General features: G+C 38.6%; 1 protein-coding gene across 3 annotated transcripts in view; it reads left to right on the plus strand.

Moving 5' to 3' along the window:
• The window catches only part of pdzrn3b (PDZ domain containing RING finger 3b), a 104,422-nt gene that overhangs the window by 68,092 nt on the left and 8,728 nt on the right, over positions 1–27,602 (plus strand). The window contains exon 1 of one of the 3 annotated variants that reach the window (XM_077573843.1): positions 20,236–20,500. The exons of the other annotated variants lie outside the window; for them this stretch is intronic. Coding sequence (XP_077429969.1) covers positions 20,432–20,500 — 69 coding nt within the window. The 5' untranslated portion in view covers positions 20,236–20,431. Of the gene's footprint in view, positions 1–20,235; positions 20,501–27,602 lie in introns of those variants that run through there. 3 annotated transcript variants of the gene reach the window in all.

The raw sequence follows: 27,602 nt of genomic DNA on the forward strand, positions 1-27,602 counted from the left end.
GTCACTGACGGCTGCCTGTTTTGTTGACGATTGACTTATGACGGAATGACGGACAGTGCCCAACTCTGTCTGTCAGTCCTAAACTAATGGTGACGTAGTGATTACGGAAGCGTGGTTAAAATATAATGACAGACTGACTATTAGAGTTTGGTTTGGCATGAAGAATGACGGACTGATGATGACAGAAGGGGGACCAGATCGCTGACGAATGATGGTTTTCCAAAATTTTATAAAATGCCCACCTCTGCTACTGAGAGCTGGTACCTTCTACGGAGAATATTTCTCTTTGTTATTCTTGCATCATAGGCAGTCAGCAAGTACTATTTGGAGTTCCAGGGTCCCCAGGATCCTTCTAGGTGAGCTGATGATGTGTTAACTCTGGGGCTGGATGCAACCCTTCGTGTTCTTTGGCCCTTAGAACCAGGCGCTTCCTGTCGACACATAATAGATGCACTTGCACTTTCCCTTCAGGCAGTCAAACATGAACCTTGGGACTGCAGGAGCAGCAACGGACCTTTTAACATCCTTGTATTTATCCTCGGTGGTTCTTCACCACCTACTCTTTTCTCTGTAACAAAATAGCGAGCAGAGTTCATCGTAGCACCTGAATTCATCTCTTCTCAGGTGTGGCCTTGTGCTCTGGAAAACATGCAGGTTTCTTTTGGATGCTAATTTCACTTGGCAATAAGACGTCTGTACTGTTTTTCACGTTTGGATACAAAATCACTGAAGTTGCAATCCAGAGTCGTACAATAATATATATATAGAGAGAGAGAGAGAGAGAGAGAGAGAGAAACACTTTACAGGTTTTAGTTCCAGCTGTGGCAATTCCATAAAGCATTTATATGCTTCTCAAACTATGCATATTATACAGCTGAAGAGTTGTCTGGTAAAATAGCATGAGTCAGTGTTCAAGATCTGCCTGCTGCTTGCAGGCTGGCTTTTCTTTCTGCTATGAGGCTCATTTTTTAGTTCTAACCCCCCCCCCCCCCCATCTCCAGCCAGTGCCTCCCCCCCACCTCACCACCACCCGAAAAATGCTAGACAGGAGGGATAGGGCAACCCCTGGTGGCTCAAGCATGTACCTACAGTACCACTTAAGTATTCCAAGCAGGTTATAAATAATGACTTTGTACGAAGAGTATGCTCACTGGTGATTGTTGTGAATTTTGAGTTTAAAGTAACATTTTGTCATCATTTTACTAGCTGGCTCGCTTTTCATCACCTGTCAAAGTCTTCAGTTTTATACCTGACAAGAAACATTCTTATCTTAGGTTTAATTCAATACTTCTGATGTAAATCTCAGAAATGTCTTGCCGCTGTCTAGGATGCAAAAATCACATGTATGCAGACACACGCACATACAGGGAAAGACATTCAAGCCATGTAATCAAATGGTGAATTGATGGACTACAATTAAAAAAAAATCTCATCCCCTGCTTATATCATGAGTCATCAGAAGAGTCTGCCTGATTCAAGTTAATGTGGTAAATAACAGACTTGTGAGTGCATACTCGCTAATATGCATAAGCAATGCACAGCATTTGCTTGGCAGGCTGTTCCTTCATTGTCATGCATGTGATTGCCCAGGCCCCAATGTCCCCCCCGCCCCCCAATGTCTCCATGACGATAGCTGATGTGGTGTTTACCTACAGGTACAGCAGTCAGCCCGGTCTGACGCCAAGATTGTGTGTCTGCTGATAAGACCGAAACTGACTGTAAGGAGACAGGAATTCAAGGTTAATAGTCTGGGGCGCCTTTGCTTATGCTTTAGGGTAAAGTTGTGCAATAGAAGCTTTAAGCAGCAAAGCAGAAGGAGTTAAAGCAGTTCATTCCCAATCTCCCTCCAGCTGTCTGAAATGTATTGTGGTAGAAACAGCAGACTAAATCACCATCATTTATCTTTTTGTCCACCATTGGCTCATTATTCACTTCATGGCCACTTTGAGATCAGCACAATCAATTAGATCTAATATAAGTATATTTTAAAAAAAATCTTCCTGAGTTTTGACAGAATATTACGAGGGCTGTCCCTTACTGCTTTTTTTCATATACCAACATGAGTACTCAACCTTTGAGTGGTCACCGATGCCAAAAACTGATAACCTATACTGTATATTCCAATGTAGCATTTGTTCTAAATAGAATTACATTTACATTGATTTTCTACACATCTAGCATTAAAGAACCAATTTGACCTAAAACTGTTTTCAACTTACTACATTATTCAACAGAAACAGATCACCTTTTCATGGGGCTCATCAACAGCATTAGCTAGCCAAAATAGCACGCTAGCACATCGGGAGAGAGGCAGCAGCATGTTTTCTCTTTTCACTGTGCATGAGGTAAATTCAACTCATCAGGAAATCTCAAAGGCAGCCGCAAAAATTAAACCTAACACCAAGATTCCACAAGGTGACACGGAAGTAGTACATTTGTTGCTTTGGCCCGAGCACAAAAACAGCAAATGGATAACATTATCAGCGAATAACGGAGGATAGGTTATGTATGTTATGCTACATTTATTTAGCTACATAGGGGTGTCAAAATATTCAAAATACTACACACCACTGTAAACTATACGCCCATATTATGAAATTTTTAGATATCTTATAGACTCTAAAAAACAGTTGGGTCAAAAATAACCCAACTATGGCTCAAAAATGGACTATCCTCTACTTTGGACAATTTGACCCAACTTTAAGTCAAGAAATGGGTCTTTTAGTGTAAAATAACTTATAAATAATGGTCACATCCTTTACTTTGGTCAAAAAAAATGGGTCATTTTGTGTAAAACAACCCAGAAAGTTGGGTCAAATCAGCCCATAAAGTGGATTGGTTCATTTTTTACCCATAATTAGGTTTCTTTTGACCCATCAGTTTTTAGAGGGTAGTTTCAACCAAAACTAACAAATATTATCATTATAAAGGCAATTTATATAGGTTTTGAATTGGGATTGTGCAGGCATGTCTATAGTTGTGGCGTTCCAAACCGAACTTTTGAGGTCAGAATTATCCCACCCAGTTTGATTTGTGGGTCATTCTTGGAAGGGTCTAGTTCGCCAAGGCCTCGTCACAGTTCACGCTCACTCATCCAGCCATCCATGGCACTTTTTTTTTTTTTTTTTGTACGTTGACATTTTGTGGACAGCAAGGTTCAGCCGGTTCAGTTCACTCAATAGAACTTTCAGTGGAAACAAGCTGTGAATGATTATGTCTGGACCGGGCCCGGTAACTGTAACTCATTTTCAAGTTGGCCTGCATTCCATAACGTTTATGTACTTGTTTGTGACACACTGCAGAACACATATTTGCTTCACCTTCTTCCTTTGGTTCTGTTGAATGTCTTAATGCACGACTTGGCAAAAAAATAAAAAGAAGAAGCAGAAGAGAGATTCCGTGAGGGAGTGAAAGGGGTTTAGTGTGCCTGATCTGCTTTTTCATTTTATTGGGCCAAGCTAGACTTTTTGAACAGGTGGGCCGTCCAAGCCAGTGCTGTAAATATGTCGGCTTTTCCAGTCGGCTCTCGCTCTTGGTTGTTTTCCAGCCCACAGTGCAGCTGGGCCTACGTATGTATGTATTATGACTGCACAGCGTGGCTAGTGCGCGAGAATAGCAAACAGACTCTACACTAATGCTTTTTCAGTCGCCCGCCTATCATTGCTGTTTTTATTGCTATGAGCAGATGCACCAAGAAACACTAAGATGCTTGTTAAAGGAGGAAAGTAAGTATCTGGATGTGCTGATTACAGAGGCTTGAATAGGGGGAACAGAAGTATGTTTTGTATGTTTTCCCCTGGGGCATGGACAGTCTTAAACTCTTAGAGTCATGCTAGACTGGAGCCTTGACTCTAACTCCCTATGCTTCTTTCCCAATTTCTTCTTCTCTCCTTCCACTGCAGACTGAACCAGCTGAATGCCTGAAACTGTACACACACATGCACATACTCAGGAAGGATAGAGGGGATGATAATAAAATGCCAGAAGATGTAGAATCTAGCATGTAAACACCACTGTGGTCCCTTTTCTCCCAAAGGACGCTGCACTGGGAATGTAGTTCATAATACTACCTCCCCACCCCCACCCCAGTTACACAGCCCCCCCCCCCCACACACACACACACACATTTTTATTTCCTTCTTCATAATGCTTAATAGTTGTTTCAAAAATAAAAAGAACCCGTTCCAGCTCAGCTTCAGTCTGATAACCGTCACACTTTTTAACATCACCAGTAGATGGCGATGTGACCCAACACAAGATTACGATGCAGTCTATTTAATAAATACCTGCACCAATCTCCTATTTGCTCGAGCCCAAATTCTGTCAGTAAAACAATGTATTATAAATAAAAAAAATACATTAAAAAAATACACAAATAAATAAATGAGAACATCAAGTATGCTTGTAATAACATGTCAGATCAAAAATAAAACTAAACTTCAAACAGTCAAATATAGGACTACATTTTGTTGAAGTGCTAAAACTCTTACATATAAACATTTTATATTGTTATTCCTCATGTATCTTTTGTCATTGCTAAATCTTTGGTCATTGCTATCATCTAAAAAAAAAAAATCATCATTGTCAGTAAATAAACTGTCACTGCGTTCAAATAGTGTTAATTGTATCCGCCATTTTTAAATGTAGTCTCAGTTTTAGTCCAGTTTCAATCACAATCCCTTTTTATCATAATTAGTCTACCTCATCCCGTTTTTATTTTGTCCGTTTTTAGTCCACTATAAATCTAGCATTTTAGTCTTTAGCTTAGTCCAAGAAAACATAATTTAATTTATCTAGTTTTAGTCAGGACAATCATTTAACCCTTGTATTTTTAATTTTTATTTTATCAGCAGATTATGTTGAAACTATTTCACATAAATTATTCTCATCTTTTTGATGAAAAACAACTTCACACACAATTAGGGTATATCAACAAGTGGCTACTATAGCTCCATGCTATGAGCTAATAAATTAGCCATTTTAAATTAGCCACCATAAATTAGCCACCATAAATTAGCGGTCGGATTAACATTATCGTTGGAAGTAAATTTGCTTAAAAATTTTGAAGCAATTGGATGGAAACCTGACTACTGTAACACTGTCATGTGACATACCCCCTTTCAAATCTGCAGCTAGCAAGTGCAACAAACACATGGGACAGACAGGACGTAGATTCACGGTGAAAGATTAAAAAAAGTAAATTATAGTAATAACGTAACATTAATCCAACAGCTATAACGTTCCAACAATAATGTTAATCCGACCGCTAACCTTTGCTGGCTAACTTGTTACGTTATTACTATAATTTACTTTTTTTTAACCTTTCACCGTGAATCTACGTCCTGTCTGTCCCATGTGTTTGTGTATGTTGCACTTGCTAGCTGCAGATTTGAAAGGGGGTATGTCACATGACAGTGTTACAGTAGTCAGGTTTCTATCCAATTGTTTTGAATTTTTTAAGCAAATTTACTGAAAATGTGCAAAACAGACATGCAACTTTTATGCCCGTTTCCGTCCTGCTCTTCTTTTGCAAATATTGAGAGGGTACTCCGCCGCTGTAGGTGGCGGTAAACACCATAGAGATGTGAATAATTTAAAAGAAGAAGAAGAGGAAGAAGTGACTGCGCCATGCGATGATGTCATATGCCTTTGCTTTTGTAATTATTGATAAACCTTAGTGTTTATCAATTATGCTGTTTTCTATCTAAAATTGCATTAGAATTTGCTTCTTTAATTAATTCCAAAAATATTTCAGTTTCGTCATGGCCCCCAAACATACCTTACTTTATCAACCGACATTGCTTCGGGACCACAAACGTACGTGTGACGTAATATCCATTCAAAACGTGCGATGTTTATCCGGTCTTGCCAGCAGTTATTTGCAAAACCTGTTTCCATTGCCAAAATCCGGATTTTCCTTTTGTTGGTACGCTTCAAAATCCACCCCCTCTAAGCGTTTTTTTTTTTTTTTTGCGAATTTTTGGCCCTTTTTCTAATTTCTCGCGTTTCCATTCAGTTTTATTTTTGCACTTGAAAATTTTAATTAAAATGGGTGGATGGAAACCCAACTAGTGACTGTCTAGCAGAGACAAGATTTTACAAAATCATCAAATTTTCATCTCGTTTTTGTTCATGAACTAAAATGTCCTAAGATTTTAGTCCAGTTTCTAAGTGAAGTACAATTTTGTCTCGTCTTCATTAGTCGACGAAAATGCATACTGATGTAGTCCCAGTTATTGTTTATTAATGAGGGTTTTAGTCTAGTCTAGTTTTAGTTTAGTCTTAAAAATTTGTTGACGAAATAATTTTTGTTTAGTTTTCATTGACGAAATGACCACTACGCTCAAGTTTGTGCGCCTTAGTCATGTCACCCCTCTGTAGTAAATAGTCTTCTCTTCAAGGAATTGTTTTCTCTGTTTGTTTTCCTATTGGTTGTGGATGGTGAGCGGGCGCGCATACCAGAGTTTGTTTGTGTGTTTTGTTTGAATGCCATTGAAAGTGGAGTCAACAATAGAATTCTCAGTGCTGCGTGTATTGTCAGTTTAGGGCCGATTTGTGATGTAATCGGGGGTTAATCTCTGCTCTAGTGCTTACTAATCAGACACTGGGGGCAGTCAGCATGTGCATGTAAACCTCAGTTTCAATAACATATTTTCACACACAATACATACACACACAAACACGAAATCCGCACATTAGTAGTACTGCCTCCAGTGTGCATTTATTCATAATCTTGTTACCAAAGTGAGTTCAGTGAAAAGGAAATAATCGTATAAAGAGCAGTATTAGAACACACTAGATGGAGTAATAACATTCCCGGCCCGGCTCAGGTTGCATAACAGGACTGTGTGAAGTTGAGCTGTTGAGTTCCACCATGGACTCAGCAGCCTGTGTTCATCCATTTCACACACTCGAACTTTTTGAGTGGAATTTCAACATCTGAATTGTATTTTGTTGTTATAGATTATTGTGTTGCTTCAGATGACGTATTGACATACTCCATGTTCAAAGCCAAAATTTGGCATCTTCTCGTAAATTTTGTTCTCTCTTCTAAATGCTAAATGTTGTTTTGTACATGCACTTTAGTTAAAACTTAGCTATGAGAGAAAACTCAATAACAGCACCTCACCTCTGTCTAGTAAGGTGCCCCCACTTTTATGTTGCCATAGCGACTGTCAGGAATAGGTTGTGTTTCCTTGACGACTGGGATTCTGTCCAGTACTGTATACATTTGAGCATGCTTTCTTCTTGAATGCTGTGTTGCCGACACAAGTGCAAACAAGGCTAGTATATCAGCACTATAATATTTCATATTATACCAATACCAACATGAAATGAGCCAGGCATACATGTCATTTAGCCTTTTGTTTTCAGTGCCTCTACTCTTAGAGGTAAAACAACAACAACATATATTTAAATGTTTGATAAGTTTCTTCTACTGGCTTGAAAACAATTTGAATGATAAAGTGATCCTTAATAGGCATCTTGTATTAGGGAAGGAGCCGTAGATGAAGCTGAGGAATTGGGCTTCTATTTCTAATATGGTTCTATATTATATTAAGGACTAAACCACAAGGGCTGTATCTGCCGTGGGGTTTCCAAACTATGGCCCAGGGGCCATTTGTGGCCCTCCATCCATTTTTAGCGACCTGTAGCATATATTAGAAATGACTTTTCACAAGAGAAGTTGAAAAAAAATGAGAAGAGAAGGGAGCTTTTCTAAAAATGCAAAGATACAATAAAGTATTTATGAATAAAATAATATGACAATTTCTCACCATAAGGTAAATCCATTTTAGAAGCAAAAGCAGTTTCTTACACGTTCTGCTTTATGTCAAGGTCCCATTCATGGCAATATCTCATTAATGATCCTCAAGTAAGTAGTGTTTTTAAAATGGCCATCTTACTGTAGTTTCATATTGTTTTGGTTTTGAATGTGGCTGCTGTTCAGTGCATGGGTGGGTGTAGTCTAGTGAGAAACAGAGCCTTTGATTCCCCAAAACTAATTGCCTTATCACCTTCAACAAAAAGCTGTCATGTAGCACTTAATCAAAAATAACTAGAACTAAAGTTGAAATTGATTGTGAAATTGATTTTACCTTGTTTAAAGAGAGGGCAAATCCACTAAGAATAAATAAATAAATAAAAATTGCAAAAATTGCAAAAATTGCAAAAACATCTCCGCCTCCTGTAAGTTGTATAATTGCAGACCTTTGATTATAAAAAAATAATAATAATAATGTATGTTGATGTGATATAACTTTTTTTTTTATTTTATTAAAATTAATAGTGGGTTTAATGAACATTGAAAAATCAAAAAAATATGTACACTTGCCTTTAATAAATAAATACAAAATTTAAGTACCCCCTGCATTTTTCTGTATGCGGCCCTCAAACTAAAGAGTTTGGACTTCCTTGGCATATATTATATACCTATTCATAATTAGTAGTGTTGTTCTGATACCGTTTTTTTCAGTATCACCCGATACCGTACCAATATCTAGTTTGTTTGTTTTTTCTCAACATGAAAAAGCTGCCCTGCCATTGGTTCAGAGCATTCAAGGGCCGATAGGATATCTTGGCTCGGCATGCAGTGAACACGTCACACATCAGTGAATGTCGTGCACAAGCAAGACACAAGATGCTGCATCCAAAGTCCTATATTAGCGTCGGAAATAATAGTATCAGCATGTTACTTGTTAGTACTTGCCGATACCAATACCACTATTTTAATGCAGGGCCTCTCTTAGTATTGGTATTCTATTAAGCTTTTGTATGTATATATACTATATATATATAATCATGTAAATGCAATACAATTGATCTTGAACCCTATACCCATAATACCTTAGAGCTTGTTTGATAGATAGTCAGTGTGTGAATGATTTGTTAAAACAGTCATTGGAACCTTCTTAGCCAGATCTATTAAATATCTGACAAAAGTCTTCACGCACTGATCACAAACTGTAAATGGGGTCAAAGGGGACTCAAAAGATGGCAGGGAGAACAAACGTTTGTTAGTTTGGTGGGCTAGTGGTTCTTTAAAAGTGCTGCAATGTACACGACCCACCATGCGTTGCTATTCATCTTCATTCTGCTGTTGGGTCACAGCAGCATAGAACGAGACTGCCTTGTGGTCAAGGACCTCTCACCTCACTTGCTTCTTGAAGCATCCCACCAGCATTCGGACAACCTGCCAGCTATGACACACAGCTTGATTGACAGGTACAAAGTAGCTACAATGTGTTTCGGGGTTCTAGACGCCCCCTGTCACTCATCTGTCCCAGAACAATGCAGCATTGTTGCACCCAGTGGATCAGACTGTCTTGTCTTTATTGAATTGCAACACATGTTGGGTGGCTGCACTCTCTTGAGTAATTGAAAATGTGGGATTAAAGAGAGGCAGGAATGCGCACCAGTGAACATGACGCCAGCTGACAGGAGCAACGGTCAGATGGGTCCTGTGAAAGATGATATTGCCATGTGGCAGCGTCATTATAAGGACTGAAACAATTGCAATGGAGGTGCTGAAAGCATAGACGATTTTAGATGATTGAGACATTTGTGCCAAATTAAGTGACGTTCCGGCATGCCGCTCTAGACAACGTAGGCCCTTCTTTGTGCTCTTGGGGTGTGCTGATTTCTGTGTGCTTCTACACTAAGCAATAGTAACTTTAAAATGTACTTGTTTTGCATTTATGCTGGCAACAGTAGTGTATTGAGGTACTGTACTAAATTTGTGACTGTGGTTCACACCAGTGATCATTTCATTGCCGAAAAATTTTCATCATATTTTTGTCACGAAAAAAAATTGTCAAACGAAAACTAAAATAGAAGCCATTCATTGAGACGGTAACTAAAATTGACTGACAATTTCGTCAATGACTAAATCGAAAATGAAAACAACATAGTGACAAAAATTCACACAATCCAATCAGAAGGAAAAACGCGGGTGGGAGAAAAGAACCGCTCAGAAACTGTTCAGTGTTTACTGCATTCTATTTAATGTTCAGACATCTTTGCATTCATTATGCAGCTGTAAGAGTTAATCTCAAGCAATTATGCACTTTTTTATTTTTATTTTTGTGAAAACTAAGTTGTAAAAGGGCATATCATTGTCAGTTCAACATAGTAAAGACACAGTTGTTAAATGTGTCTTGCGTGCTAAACTACAGTTACAAGTCGGTGTGTTTTTCTCGATAAAAGTTCAAATGTATGCTGAAGGAAAACATCAATTCAGTTGTCAATTTAGTTGACTAAAATTGCTTTTTATTACGTCGACTAGTATTGTATTAAAATTAAAATACAATCAGATGACTAAATTATGACTAAAAATAAAAATAAAATAAAATTTATTTTCAAATTTAACACTGGTTCACACTTAAAAAGTCTTTCTAGACTTCACTTAACATAAACACATTTTTAAATAAAATCTAGAATAATTGCAATAATTGTTTTTACTAGTCTTATTTTATTATTAATGGTGTAATGGGAAAGCTCAACATTTATAATGAGTATTCTAAATTTGTGGACCTCCTGTAGTCACACAATCTGGTGTAACTTTAACTTCTTTTGTGTTCCTTTTTTTTTTTTGACAAAGTGTTATTTTTCAATAACTACAATATTAGTTTTGGTGAATGCACAATACGTGTGAGTGCGAGGGTGCCACCGTGGCTGAGAAGTATGTGCTGTTGATTTAAATCTTTCTCACTGCTGTGACCTAGAGGAGGTGAACGGCAACTGACTTTGGTCGTGAAAGGTGCTACTCTACGAAATATTGATGAACTGGCTGATTGACCATCAAGTAAAAGTGAAAATATTCTACTTGACTTGAGTACTTGAGTGGAAAATGTAACACATTATTCATTCTTTCAAAACGTGCACATTGTGTAGCAACACGCTACTGGCATATTATAACTTTATATAACTCAAAAACACCTTTGATTATTTTAATCTGTTTCAAATATATGGGCAACAATTTGTACAAAATGTTGAAGGACTGTGATACTGTTTCCAGTGAGATGCCTGTATTCTCCTTTAATCTTATGATTTAATTATTTCCGTGTGATCTTGTGCTTCTCACGTGCACACCCAGAGTCAGCATGCAAGGTAATTTGATTTGGGCAAACAGGAGGCATTTCGATGAGGCAAAAAAAAAAAAAAAAAGGTTCATTCTACGTTGGAGAGGGTGACACATGATGCTTTAGTCATCCAGCGTGAAATCATTGTTTTCAAATTTTAAAGCTCACATTCACTTCCTGGTAACTCGAGCCTTAAATGCAAATAATTGCTCTATCAGCCCAAAGAAACGTAAACAAATAAAAAGAAAAAAAATAAATGTATCTTTATAGAACGGTACAAACAATTTCCTATTAATTGTGGTTGGGGTCACCTTTATCGGTCTAATCTGGCTGTCATACTTAAGTGAAAGGCCACAGTTAAAGAAAATGTTTAGGTAGAGACACTTTCTTAAAAGAGCTTAAGGTGAGTAATTGTTTCTTTCAGAGCGTGTCTGGCCTCATGAATGTGTTCTCTGTGCTCATTACTTTCCCTGATTATCTTAATCCCCTGTCTGAACTCGAGCCTGTCACATGCACCAAAGGATCTGAGAGGTCAGAGATCAAACCATCCCCCAGCTCACCACTAAAATCATTGCATCCTCATTAAGCTATTCTCGTCTACATCTTTTACTTATCTGCCTCTTTTTCCTTGGATTTCAGATTTACAAATAATCCAAGCAGCCCTTCATCTGCGCTCCCATGTATTTGTTTGTTGTGTCTTTCCCCTCCTACTGTTTCTCATTTTGGAGAGCTAGCCACGTATAAAAGCTCCTTTTTACCATAACTACAGCATTTTCCTCCATTAAAAGGCCCATTTGCAGTGTGAGTGAAATGTGTATAATTGTACAACGGCGCTCTGTATTTGTTAAAAGCTCCCATCCCATTTGGAAGGGAATGATTTGTAAAGGGGCTTTGATAACGACGCTCAAAGTATCAAGAAACCTTCGCTTTGAAGGCACTCTCAATATTTGCTTAAATTTGAGCCCACCAGCTGAAATAAATATATATAATTATTTTCCTTGTTGTGCTACCATATGTTCAAAGATTTTATATAAAAATAGAAATGATTGTTCTTTATTTCATTAAGGCTTTGAACACTTAGTAAATACATGAATGGTAATTTACATTTATAATTCTGAATCATACTGCATACAGAACTGTAACAATGTCAAAATTGTATTATATATATATATATATATATATATATATATATAAAAGACTGGAATTTTGCAATTCTACTAACTTCCTGTGTGTCTGGCTAAGATTAAAGATGATCTCAAATCTGTTATCATGACATTCACAGTGACTGTCTGACATCTTCTGGATCATGAGCGACAGTGCAGCAGCATCTCTCTTTCGAAGCACTTTAATTCAAGTCTTGTGTCAGACTTAAGAAAGGCGTGAATGTAGAAAAAAAATTAAAATTCACTCAAGGTTGATTTCATTCATCACAATTCTTTAAGCAGTTAGGTTGGACTCTCGGTAATGAGACATTTGACTGATGTTAACCATAACGTCCGTCACTTGTTTCTCAATGACCTCACTCAACCAGACAAGTTCATTTGTTGGAAGCACATACTAAATACCACCTTTCATTCAAACATGTTTTAGAAATTAGGTGGGTAAGAATTGTTATAAAATTCATTGTTGGTTGTTCTGTTAAATAGTAAAGCCAATGACTGCGAACAGGTGCAGCAAGGACGCTCCGCCCACAAACATTACTAAAAGAGAAAACAAACACTGAACGGGGAGCAGAAACATAACAGTTTCAAAGGGCATTGTACTTTAGCTAAACGGTCTTCAGGAAATACAATATTCGGTCATAATAGTTCTGTCATGATCACTTCTTGTAGCATTCAAGGAAGTTGTTTCAGTGACTGTCACTGCGACTGGCCACAGTCCCTACTGGCGCAAGATTTGGCTCATAGTCTAAAACATGAGTACAAAGCTGACAGCTGTCTGATGAATTATGCACAGTTCAGTGTTTCAGAGATGACGATACACACACGCCTACACACGCGTATATCCCAGTGGTGCAGTTGAGAGGAACTCGCTTATTTAACAACTTCATGTGTTCCTTAAAGTATACCCTGCACTGATCCTAATCTCTCTCCTATCCTGGCATTTCCATTAGTGCTCGCGGTGTAAATTCTCTTTTCCTCTCATATCCTCTACAGATTAAAAAGCTAATGGGCTTACCACGTCTGCCAAATGGAAGGTAGCTAAAATACTGCATGACCAGAATCAACTTAGAGGACGTCTTCCAATCGAGCCTTTTATGACGATACTTCCTTCCCTGTTCACAGAGCAAACCTGCTGCTTACCAAGTACAGTACATGTAGACAAGGGCCGGTATCAGTTTCTGATGGTATGATGATAACGGTGACAACCATTTCACAGCGTCACAGTATTGCAATTGCAGCTGTAAAATGTATTACTTTGAGAGGTTCGTGCCACTTTGCCGGAATTGATGACTCAAAAAAAAAGAAATGGAAAAAAGGAAAAACACCACATCCTGCTTATGGAAAGTTTCAACAGTTTTAAAACCATCACTATACATAACCGCAGTACACCTTGAAAATGGTAACCCATGCCTAATTCCAATTGTTGTGGAAAAGACACCCATTGCATTGAGAAAATTTGAATGATTACTTCTCTAAGTACGGCACTAATTGTTAATTCCCTTTGGGATTCACAAAGTACAGTACATGTCTATACAGTTTTAGGTTCAAATGGGCAACTCTTTCTGCTTGTCGTGATTTTGTCATCAGGCGCAGTAATCAGTGGTCACGTTGCTCGCATTACAAATTGTGCTGACTAAATTGTGGTTTCTAATATTCAAACAACCTTTTTTTTTGGCAGGCACAATGTAATGTATCATTTTGCTCATAAAACACCAAAATACTTGGTCTTGGGTATCACCCCACAGAAGTGAACCTTTGACAGTAGAGATGGACATTTAGATATGTTTTGTTGTTCAACTAATTTGAAACTAAATGAATAAAATATAGGATAATTTGTTTTTATAAAACACTCTTGTCTTTATGGATCCACATACTATGGATTGTGCCCTAAGGATTATGTAGACAAAGGGCAGAATCCTTGCATCTCCAAAAAAAAAACACACTGGCCACTGGCATTGCATCCTCAAAGAGAGCAAGCCATTTTCAACCCTTTAGATTAGTCAATACCAAATTTGGACATAAGAAGTCCCCATCACCCTGCCAACCCCCAACTGTGATGGAATGTACATATTGTAATCATATTTATGAATGAAATACGATGACATCCAGCACACACGACCACGGAGCTCAAAATCTGTCTGTCTTCACTTTGATCAAATCCACCAAAAATCACGTTACACCACCTGCGCCACAATTTAGAACGGCTTTCACCCAGTCTAATGTTTAGTCTACTTTCAGCCACCGAATTGTCAGGTGTAAGAAAGTTCCCTCAGTCTACCCTAATTTCAAGCATGGCGCAGTGCGGTCTTCCAAGTTCCTAAAGATGCTAAAGCCCATATCCCACTTAGGGATGAATTTTTGCAACGTTAGATTTCACGTCAGGGTTCGTTCGAAGATTGCAGCGTTTCCTAAATGTTCTTTAAACAGTGGTAATCCAGACTTAATGAACCCTAACGTGAAATCAAAATTCATTAGCGTTGTAAATGTTTGTTCCTCAGTAGAATACGGGCTTTACAGGCGCCGGCACGAAAATCGAGATACGCTATTTTTTACGCCCGAGCACACATGTGCCGTCTACAAAATTAGAGCTCATCGTCTTTATGGATATTTAATATGGAGCCAGTTTTAGTTTCCCTTTTCCATTCAATTTATCATTGTCCAATCATTTGACCCTTAATTTGCTCCGTTCCCTTATCCTGCTGTCTGGACAGTGTATTAAGTAAAGGGTGGGATGAAAGGGAAGTAATTCCTTCTTTTTTTTTATCAGTTACAGCCATCAGTGTCCTATGTCTACCACCTCAACCCTATATGCGTACTTTCTCGCCACATCCTGTAAAGTCTACATTTAAAAAAAATCTTATCTCTGCTGTGATCACTAATGTCTAAGTTCAGCAATGTGGAGCTATTGGTTTTACCACAAGGCTGACTGAATAACTGAGGTCAGGTTATGCAAATTCTACAGATGTGAAGTCGTTAATCATTTCATTTGTGGACAAAAATGATCATTTTTCGTGACCCCTCAGCACTCACCGTTAGTAAATTGTGAGGCAAAATAGTGCACGACACCATGCTTACCCTATTGGTTTGAATTTGTTTTAAATGATTTGGATGTGGATGGATGGATGGAATGTTTGTTGGTTCTGTGCTATTGTCAAGCCAAATGTACCAGTTATTGTTGCATGTAATGCCTGTATAAATAAATAAAAACTCAATCTTAATTCTAATTAATCTAAAGTATTTAAGGCAGGGCATTTGCACTCATTTTTTTATGTTATTTTTTTTTTAAATCTAAGCACAAATGCCAGTTTAGCACCACATTAAGCATATTGTTTGTTTGTTTGTTTGTTTGTTTTAAAAGCAAGCCATATAAAAAAAAAAGTTTAAAATCTCAAATTACAGATGATTGCATGAGGGGACTATTAGTATATATAGCTATTAGTCAAATAATGTTGCTTGACTGTTTTTGACTTTTTTTTTTAACATGCCAGATCAACAAGGGTTTAAACATGAAAGGACATGAGAGATGAGAGATCCAATATGCGTTCATTTTAAAAAAAAAAATAATCTGAAATTACATCATAGTCTATTTTATCAATCACCAGTACTAATCCTGTTGACTAAGAATTTCCTGCTATAAAATTGGATTATAAATGTTTTGGTCATGTGTAACATAAAGCACCAGATTTTCAACGAAGACACAAAAAAAAAATATTAAACCAACAAAGATGCTACAGCAAAGGCCACCTGATCCCACCGGCAAAGTAAAACCATAGCTATTAAACCAGGCCCTATGGGGACACTGACCAAACAGCCTGCATGAATATGAATGATCTAGTTCAAATGCACAAGAGAACCACAACATTGATAAAGAAGAGATGCAGTGAAGTCAAGTGTGAATCGTAAATGTTTCTAATAACTATCCATGCTACGTTGTTTTATTATTGTTTGTTCTGCTGAGATCAAATCCTCTTTGATACTGAGTCTGTGTCTAGACCAGTAATGAATAAAATCTGCAGAGAATGAGCAGCATGCATGTGTGTGTTTGTATAACCTGCAGATCAATCCACACAGCATGGACCAAAAAGGTCTTGACACCAAAAAAATCAGTAAATATAAGCAGCGTCCAAATTAAATATCCGAACACAATGTGAGCAGTTGAGTCACCTGCTGTTTGCTCTTGAAAAGGTCCTCGACTTGACTTTCTTTCTTCGTCCTGTATTGCTGCAGATTATTCTTTAATATGCACATTTTTGTGCAGTTGTAGCATAACACCCTTAGCGCACTTGTTCATATCAGAGCGTTGTCTCCGCTCCAAATGGGATAATCTCAGTGTGAAAGAAAGATTAGTGGGACGAGAGCGCCAGCTACAACTCTCCACTGATCCCAGCCCCGGGCGCAACTGTACAACTAATGTGAGCATACAATTGGTTTTCATGGTGCACTTGATGAAAGTTTTAGCCCTGCACCCAGACAACCAAGTCCTCCACTAATTAAAAATGATTGCTAAATTCACACAGATACCTTTTAGTTTGCCCTAGGCAACTTTTTGTCAGCATGATTTGTGCCTTAAGTGTATTATTGTAGGATTTCTGTTGGTGGTGTTGTCCAGTACTTTGTTGGCTGTGGGAAGAGGGCGGTTTATTGAAAGGCAGCTTTTTGCAATGCGGGACAGAAAGCCAACCACAAAAAAATAGGAATCATCAACACATTGAATGAAAAGACCCCATCTATTAAATCTACTTGTCAAAACAAAGCAACAATGCAGCTGCCAAACTTACCTCACTACCATCCAGAAGTATCATATAGGTAGTCCTCAACTTGCGAAAGCAATGGGTTCCGACAGGTTGTTTGTAAATCAAATTTGTTTGTAAGTCAAATGACATTAAAAAAAAAATGTAAATAAAATTTTATAAAATTATTTAAATAAATTAAAAAAACAATAAAAGTGTGTAAAGCATTTTTTTAAATGAAACAAATTAAATTATTTACAGTAAATATATACTTTATATAAAGTACATAACTTAAATAAAAAAATACCATTCATTATCTGAACAACTTTTCCTCACAGTCCATTTAATTTAATTTTTACGCAGTACACTGCCATAAAAACAAAATATATTTGCTTTCTGATGGTCGAGGAGTCATTGAGTTGAGTTAATGTGAGGCTGCTGAAACGTTCTCAAGAAATTGTTTTTCAACTGTCCGTGAAGTGCACATGAATGTAAATTGGCGCGTATGACAAGTCAAGATGGCGGATCGTTGAAATGCGCAAATGGCGCGGTGCTGCTCAGCGGGTTTGTGGCAGAGAGGGGATCTACAGTAAGGTACTGTACCGTAATGTATGATGTGGCGCGCACTTAGAAATATTACCTTGCGAGCGAAATATGGCATTTATGGACATCAGTCAGCCTTTGTTTGTATCTGCGAATGTTCGTAAATTGGATGTTCGTAACTAGAGGACTGACTGTATAAGGTTATTTAGTGTTATGAGCTGAACAGAAATGAAGTGACACCAAACATTGAAATATGAATGAATGGCTCTTTATTGTCATTGCACATTGCACAGCACAGAGCAACCAAATTGACTTAACAGGCCGAATCCGTCCAAGACACATGAAAAACAACGGCCAATAGAGGGAGACAGGACGGAAAGGCCTGTCGATATTCGCTTCACAGCGCCCCGAGATCCTAGATAAGAAGGGAAGACAAGACATAACGTAGTGAGAGGGAAAAACAGACAAGGCTGGGGCCATGCTCCAAAAGAGGAGCATAGTGTATGCCTGGAAAAAACAAAATCTCACATACAGACATTACAACAAATCTCAAGACTTGTACATGTAGGAGACGGGCTGAATGGATTGGGGGTTCATGACAAAAGACGGTTGAACTAGCAGCGCACCACAGTGCAGGTGATTTTGCGGGGAAGGAATGTATGTAAAATACTGCATATATTATAACTAATGGAAGATGAACAATTGGCAAATGGTACTTCGTTTATATATAATTGTACTGTGTTAATCCAATATAAACCTGCTTTTTTTTCTTAATGCATTACATCTGAACTCTTTAATATAATGGTCGTCACCTCTCTCAAGTGGGAGTATTGTGGAGGCACATATGTTTGACAATAGGCTAATGTACAACCAGCACATGCAAACGGGACCTTTGGAGAAAGTGTGAACAAGTTTTGTTGATGTCCTAAATTGTGTGTGACTTCAACCACACTGAGTAATTGGAATCTAATCAGTGGACATGCCTGGCTCGATGATATGCCACAATCACCGGATTTCAGGCATATCCCACTGATACAGTATATGGCCAAAGAATAAATTGAAACTGTCAACCCTAGAATATAATCAAATATTGCAGTGGTATTAGCATACATTAACCTTGTTGAAATATTCAAGTTTTATATCCCCAATTCCTATTAATTCAAACATGAATATCATTTGCTGTGACTGTCCCTACTGCACATTTATCTTTGGCTGGCAAAATGGCACCACGGGGAAAGTGCAGGATTGATGCCAGGTCTGGCTTATGCAGCCAGACTAGTTGTCAACACACACGGCGTCGGACAGTGTGAAGAACAGCGTGTCACAACACATTGGATGCTCCACTGGGTGAAGTTCGTCTGGCTAAGCCGGAGAGCTCGAGCAGCAATATAGATCTGATTTATTTGTTTCCCCTGGCTTTGGATTCATGTTTATAGAAAATGCTCTGTGAATGAATTGTTTGCTTTTAATGGATTAGTTTTCTGGAATCCACAGTTTGGACAAGTATCAAACCACTGAATACTGCCATTTTACTTTCCAAGTACACACGGACAGAGAACCACCAAAGGCAAAGTGGTCCCTGCATGTTTTCCACCCCATTGGCAGAGTTATGAAGTGTATGCTAACAAACCAAGGGGTTCAATACCAAAATTTGGCTGTATTTATAAGGTCACATTTTGCCTAATACTGAGAGGTCTCAATAAAACAACATTTGTAATATTTTGATTGTAGTCTGCAGTGTTGTAGAATTTTAGAATTGTATTTTTTGTTGTTGTAGAACATTTTATTCCTCCCATATAGCTTATTATATTAGAAACAAACTGTCAGTTTAATTCAGTGAAGTTGTGCAAATAAATAAAATGTGTATATATATATATATATACATACACACACACCCACACACACACACATTTAGAACCTTTTCAGTTTTTCCTAAGTCAAACATGAGGTTAAACGTAAGTGTAGTCATAAATCGTTGGTCTATAAATCACTGGATGGTCTGTGTCCTGAATCCATTAAGGAAATTCTAATTGAATACAAACCCTGTAGGGCTCTGAGGTTTGCAGACTTGGGTTAATTTGTGGAGCCCAAAGTTAAAGGCAAACATGGTGAAGCAGTGTTTAGATGTTATGCTGCATGCAAATGGAATAAGTTGACAAGAAAAGTCACGATGCATAAATGTTTTAAAATCCAGGTTAAAACATTTTTTTCACACACCTTTTAAGCCTGCATAAAATCAGTTTCACTATTTGATCATTTATTTATTTCCTTTGCTTTTTATTTTCTTTCTTTAAATCCATCCATCCAGCTAGCCAATACATGCTCTTTCAATAATCTATGTTTGTTTCCTTTGCTCTGTTCTACTTTTAAATGCTTTTACGTATTATGCTTTTGGTTGGGTGAAGAACATTGAGTTGCCTTGTGTATGAAATGTGCTTCATAAATAAAGTTGCCCTGCCTATAACAAATAACTTCGGTTGCAAAAGGGCAAAGTGGTCATGTCATAATATCCATAAACTCCCCGTCACTTGCTTGTTTTATGCTCTGCATTAATTGGGCAGCCATATGCTTGAATGATTGGATATTTGCCCCACGGTAATACAATTCATGAGTTAACCTTCGTCATGAATTTACAATGAGCATCTGTTTAATAAACATGAGGGGGCGTATATAACCCAACGCTGGCTCTGGCCACCAGTAGTTCAGCCGAGAGGGAGCATGTGAGGTGAGGAGCGGAGGGGGCAGTGTGTGTGAGACAGAAGGGTGAGACAGCCACAAGCTGGGGGAGTACAATCTTGTCAGTCAAAGACAGAAAAAACAGAGGGAATCATTCCAAAGAGGAAGATATCTGCTTTGCGTCTCTTGCTGCCTAAGTGGCCGCAGGGGGAGCCTGCATGGTGTGAACTCCTCCACTATGGGATGCAGTCTCTGTACCCTGCAGAAGCCTGAGGAACATTATAAACTGCTCTATGAAGTCTGCCAGGTACTGTAACCACGCGTATTCAGTACGGGCCCGAGAGGTCTCACGAGTTGTTTTTTGTTCGTTTAGTTTTGACACCAGCCTGCAGCAGCTAACGCTGGTGCTTGTTAAATGGCTCACTTGTGACGTGGGAGCAAAACTGAAGCTAGAGTTGTTCCCGACCGCAGCTGAGCAGCCTGAACTCTGGCCACAGGGGTCATTGTGAGGTGGCGCGCTTGGCTTAAAGGGAGAGGATGATGAAGAGGTGACAGCTCTCTCAATGTGTCTGCTAGTGTGTGCCGACCTGTGCCCACCTCGTCATTGTCACTCCAATGCTGACTCTGTGCGTTCTGCCTTTAACCCCGGTTTGACTTTTACTAAAGTTTATATTTAACACTGGGCTGCTTGTTTTTTGTTTTTTTTGTTGCCTGAAACTAAAATGAAGCAGGGATCTTGTTGTTGCATCTTTAACATAAGGTCCCTGAACACTTCATTCTCAGTGTATTTATTTGTAATATACAACTACTAATTTGTTGTTTTATTATCTTTTTGAAAATTACATCCTATGGAGAATTCTGTCGATTCAGTCCTTTATAGCTAGTCATTAAAATACCTGGAACTGACTTTGCTTCAACCTTTCCTCAACTACCTTGAAGGAATCACAGAATTTTAGTCCACTACTCTTTTCTTCCAAAACTAAGACATCCAGAATAAAATCAGTCTCCAGTGATAATATCAATATTTTAATTCAGATTTTACCTACAGTATTTTAGTTTAGAACTTTAGCACAATGGTGAAGATATGCCCTGCCAAACTAGTGAACACAGGTACGATCCCCATTTGCCCCAATGGGGGGGATGGGATGATAGATTGATGGAGCAAAAAAAGGTTGGCCTTATAACATTGTGTCATTGTTTATTAACTTGTCAAGTAAGACTTCAAAAGAGAATTATGTTTTTTGTTTAACTTTCTACCCATACAGAGGAGGCATACGTATAGTTATAGTATATGGCATCTTTGAGTAAACTTTGAGTATCATTTAAATATCTCAAGGCCGGGCCGAGTGTCCTCAATTTTTGAAAATGGAAATATGGACACCCTATGTATAATAAATGGGCGTGGGGATTTCACTTGTATAGCGCTTTCACCCTGTCTGCTCAGTCATCAAATTGAGGTTTAGTATCTTGCTCAAGGACACTTCAACATGGTCAATCAACAAGGATCAATCCCAGAATGTTCAGCAAGGGAGACACCCACTCTAGCACCTGCGCCATGCCACCAAGGATTATGGGCAGTAATATTAGAGGCCCATAATCCTCCACACACAACTGAGTGCTAATTCCTGCAGATGTGTGGATCATGACTGTCATTTACTTAGCTGTGCCTCATTTAGGGTTGGGTTGGTTTCATCTTCCTTGCCAACAATCCTGGATTGGATCACTGTTCATGTCTTAGAGCAGTCTTTATTAATTATCTCATAGTTTACAGGCGCTGCATGTAAGAGGTTTTATATACATTAAAAATCCTGGTTAAATATTCCAACTGGTGCACTGTATTGTCCTAGGTGTGCAGTTTGTTGTTGTTTTAATACAATGAATTAAGGGCAACAAAGTTTAAATAAGGTGCAATGCTAGCAATTAGGTTTGACTTGAATATGGTCTAAGCAACATACATATTTGTGGCCTGACTCAAAATTCACTGAGGTTTGAGGTTTGACTTGGCTGTCCAAAGATGTGTACTGAAAATGTTTATTAGTGTGGACCTTGTTGCCCAGGCAACAGATAGAATATTGCTGAATCCTCGCATCTTTAAAACCATCACTTTTCAGGAAACAGTTTGTTGAACTATTAACATTGCAATCAAATAGCCATTTTCAACACTTTAAATTGGTCAATATATTGTAAAAAATAACAGATCAAAGTGACTAACCAATAATATTGATTTGAGAAAAAAAAAAAAAACTAAATTTGGACACCCAACAGTGTCAATATGTAATTGTTGAGTGTGACTCAATGAATGGGCAATCTACATTGACCTTTAGAAAGAGCCAATAGCCAACAACACCAAAAATGATCAAGGAAGACATCCTTGCGCTATGGAAAAGCTAAGTGACCCGCCATAAAAAAGACCATTTGCATTCATTGATTTTAATCAGCTCAGTCTTTGTCTATTGGCACCTGTATATGTACTGTGTGAGTATTTTTACCTTCTTACTTTCATTGATTTTTGATTGCAGCTTGATTTAAAATGTAGTTTGTAAGTTGACAAAAATGTTTAGACAGTTTGTTCATTTGATGGAGGACAGAAAAGAGGCTACTTATTTTGAAATCAGGTCTTAAGTGAGGCTCTGATAGTGTACTAGTTCACTCGGTTGGCTTCAATGGATCTAGCAGAGACTCTGTTCCGACTCAGTAACAGTGAGTGAGTGTCCTTTTCTATCGGTGACCATGTAGTCAGTTTTTCACCCAAAGTCAGTCTGTTAGGCTCCAGCTTACTGGTGACAGAGTAAGCGGTATGAAAAATGAATTGATGGTCACAAAGTGCACATTCCTGAAAACAGCTGCGCTATCCGCTTGTCTAAACACTGAAACACACATTCTAAAAACGGTAAACATATTATGTAAATACCCGTTTGTCAAATTAATTCATTAATGGCAGAACACAGGGCTGTTGTTACACGTGCTACTCAAGATAATGAGATTGAAAACACATCTCCAGGGTCGTATAAATGTACTGCATCGAGCAGAGGCGCAATACTCCTGTAAGTGAAATTCTCAACACAAACATGCACACATTGTAGTATCAAATATACACTGGTGGATAACACCAGGAAGATAACTAGTTGATAAGTGCATGCGAGAAAAAGTTTAGTAAAAGAAATATAGTGTCTTCAACGTCTCATATTGACAATCTTGTCATCTTCTGTATGAGCATTTTTTTCAAAAATGCAAAAATGTACAGGAAGAAATTCTCCCGTTTTTATAAAAGCATTCTTGTGTAAACATTCCTTTAGATTTTGTCGCAGTGTTGCAACAACAGTGGTGATCAGCTCAAATCATCCCCTCTTAGAGTTTTGGATGGTAAATTGTGATCAAATCACAACAAGATTTGGGTTGCATCGATTTTGGGATCATCATCCACTGAAATTACAGACTTGAGACTCAAGGTATGTTTGATGTTGAACGAATTATGAAGTCGGTTTAATATTCTCTGAACAACTCTTGACTCTCTTATTAATTAATAAGACCTCTTTGTCTCTTTAAAGCTACAAACAAGCAAAAATTGTATTTTTGTTAATACAACTTCTTTTGATTTTTATGTACAGACCGTCTACAGTCGAAATATGATCAAGGTCTATTAAACAGTGTTGATAGTGTTCAACAGAATTGTTTTCCCTTTTCATAATGATGACCATACAAAACCTGAGCCTTATTGTACCGCGGGGTTCCTTTTTAAACTTGACCCTTCTGGCAGTGGGGTAGCCTTCTGTCCTCTCTTCAAAGCACAAGGTAAGTGCCATGCGGCGATGTAAGTTTAGCTGCTTTGTCAGGGACTTTGCGGTTCAGGTCTTGAAAACTCAGTCTGACAGTCCAAGTGCGCTTAATTTATCCAAAAGCACCTTATATTGGCCGAGGCGCCATGCTGAGGACCAGGAGCTTAATTAGAGCCCTCAGTACAAGATGGCTATTGAGGCTGTGATCCACACTGAACTGAGTCAGACTATTGTGTGTCTGCTAAGTCCTTTGCTTTTTTCTCAAATCTACTCAGCCGACTCCCATCCACCCCACTTCCCCCCCTAGGAACATCGTTTTGACCAGAAACAATTGATCTGCCTAGCAAAATAAGCCTTTTGCTCTTTGAGGCTTCCCAGGTGCCAGGGCTTAATTATTCATTCTTCTGAGTGAAGTTTGCAAAGATGTCTTACTCAGCTCAATAAACCAAATAGTCACTTTGCCAGATGATCTCAGTGTGACTTCTGCTGAACAGCGAGCTTGGCAAACTGAGATGGAGACATTTGTTTAAGTCACAGTCAGCCATCTGCCCTTCCCCACCATCAAACACCTCTGCCATCAAAGTAGTTACCAAAACACACACGACTCTATAATGAGGCTTGACACCAACGGTGTCGAGTGACAAAGAAGGGATCGCAAGCCCCACAAACCACGGAAGGTTCTTAATAACAGCTTGGATCAGCCCCGTTGTGCTATCACATCTGTTCGACACTGGAGCAGGTGGCTGTTGCCGCTGGGGAGTGCTCATGGAACTGCATATACTCTGGTAGTCCAACGCAAATGGAATAAAGAATTACAGTCCCAACAGAGACATAAAATGATCTATAAATCAGAAAAATCAAACAAACCTGTAGTAAATAGATAACTACAATTTGCACACTGTACATATTAAGTCATTGTTTGGACGACACAGTTTGAGCGGTGACTTCACTGAATGAGCCCATTAGCTACCTTAGTAAGCTAGTTAGCATCATGTATGTGTAGCTGAGAGGGCCTGGGCAGCAGTAAAGGATAACGGTGCTAATGAAACATGACATGTCTCTAGGTCGCTTAGCTGCTGGTTGATATTCTCTGTAAACACCACCTTTCACTATGTTGTTTACCTCCTCTATCAGAGCACAGCGAATGGTATTTCTTTACAGTTGAGTTTGTCTCTCCGGGTTCTAATTCTCTGGTACAACAGCTTGTCACTTTATTTGTATGAGAAGACTTGATGAAGTTTTTGTTCTTTTTTGGTCACATGGGGGTTCCGTTGTTTAGATCAGGGGTATTCAGCTGAAATTTAAAAAGGCACAGAAAAATAACTTTTTTTTAAGCAAAAACCCGGAAGATCCTAGTGTCTATAGTGATACACATTTAGGTTGCCAAGTCACTGTATCTACATCTGCTTGTAATCAATATCTGAGTCAAATGTATTCAGTTCAACTCAGAAAATCTCTTGGCATTTTTTTTTCTGTAGTGAAGACCACACCAACTGAGACCAAGACGTTATTGAGACTAGAGAGTATCGAGACCAAGACAAGACCGAGACTTTTGGAGGTTGAGACTGGGACAAGACCAAGACTATATATATATATATATGTATTATTTTTTTTATTTTTTTTTATTAGATTTGCAACATTAAACAAATTCTGCAATGTTGTTTTTGAAGAGATAAAGCTCAAATCCAGGGAATGTGGCACTCCCGGCAACACAAGGAAGGCAGCACCTGCATTCTGCGCTTTTCACTGATTCTGGTTTTAACTGGCCTGGTCTTGATCAGTCTAGATCAGAAATCCAGAGTCAGCCCTGTCCGATACTGAGACAAGTCCAAGTAAAAATACAGTTCCTTGAATTCCGAGACGAAACCGAGACCCTCAAAAAGTGATCTTAAACTTGAGAGCAGTCTCGAGACCTAGGCGATCTCGAGGACCACAACACCGCCACAAAGTAAAAACCCTGCCACAGTTTGGCTTTAGCCACAGGTGCTTCTACTCAACCAACGGTAAACGAGCTTGTGTAAGAGAACAGAAATGTTGTAGATGATTAAAGTTATTTTATCTAGTTAAACAAGTGTGTTACATGGATTACCAGTCTGATGAAAAAGCGTTGAGGTCTGTTACACAGTGCTTTAGCAGTGAATTCCAGAAACCACAGCTGTGTGAATTCCTCACCGACCACTAACAAAACAGACATGATTTAGAACTAATTAGTATTCCTTTAAGTGCTGCTTTTCTCTTGTCATTAAATGGATTCAACAGAGACCTTTCTCAGAGGATTCACCAGGGGTTGTCAGAGTCATTTCTGCATGACAGTCACGGTTCGTTATGTCAACATGGACAATGACTCAAGTTCATCTGCAAAGGCAAATGTGACCCTAGATTAACAGAGGGCAATCTGTGAAACAAAACATTTTACTTTGCATCATTCCAGCATGTTTTAGTTGCAACTACATATTTTCTTTGTTAAAGTACAAGGTTATGATAGCATAGTCTGAGATCTTCTGAGTGATGAAGCAACGTTATTGTGTCAGGAGAGTGTTGTGTGTTTTTCTCCCCAGTGTTCCGCAACGGGCTGCTCAGTGTCAGAGGTGAGAGTAGTAAATAGAGGCTGTGGGACCCCCTCCACAGCTGGGAGGTGGCTCCTCCCATTGGGAGCACTGGAGCAGAATGTGCTAGGCTCAACAGAAGAAGGGGGCTAAAGGCTTTGTCTCTGGTTCACTGCCTTCAAGTAGCCCCGGGATTCCTGGCAACCAGGTTGACTGCTGGAGACGACATGCAGCATGAAGGAAACACAAGGGAGCTTGTATTTCTCAGATGATGTGCAACATCGGTGCTCGCTGTGGGGCATAAACGAGTATCCGAAAAGTTGTCTGATTTGGGGATGGTTTATTACCGATTTATTGCAAAACAGCAACTGTTCGTTTTTTTTTTTTTACATTTATGATAATGTGATGGTTGTGGTTCACCAATGATCAGATTTTTTTTTTGTTAGATTTGTGTTCAGTGGTGTGAAAACTCACTCGATGCACACGTTACTAACAAAATGTTGGCATTGTTTTGATGTTAAGGTTTAAGTCTGCTGAGATGATCCAATTATCCTTGAAGCTCAGGATTAACATTAATCCGTGCTGCTTGTTAGTTGGCACATATCCTCTCCCTGATTGCTGCATGAGGGTTACGTATTTTCCCCGTTATATTCATCATTCCTCTTCAGGCTTAGACATCCTAAAAGCACACTTGCCTCTGGTTTGTATTTGCCCTGCTTCACAGAAAGAATTTCTGATATTATTCCAGAAATGCTTAGTCTTCAAAAACAAAAGATTGAAGATTTATGGTATACCGAATGACACGCAGAAGCGTATGCTTCGCTCAAAAGTAACTTAATTCTAAGGAAGCTTTGAGTATGTTCAGTTATGTGGCAAGAGGAGGGACCATAGGAGAGATTACCCATCCTTTTTAAGGCAGGAATGTTGTCTCAGTATTGAGTAGAGATCAATCGATGTGTATTTTTTCAGGGCGGATACCGACGCCGATGATTAGTAGTCAAGGAGGCTGATAACCGATAATTGAAGCCAATATTAATTTTCAGCATTAAAAAAACAAAACAAAAAAAGCGGGGGGGATCATATTGGC

Source organism: Vanacampus margaritifer, chromosome 8 (genome assembly GCF_051991255.1).
Source record: "Vanacampus margaritifer isolate UIUO_Vmar chromosome 8, RoL_Vmar_1.0, whole genome shotgun sequence".
In the NCBI taxonomy this organism is placed as follows: Eukaryota; Metazoa; Chordata; class Actinopteri; order Syngnathiformes; family Syngnathidae; genus Vanacampus; species Vanacampus margaritifer.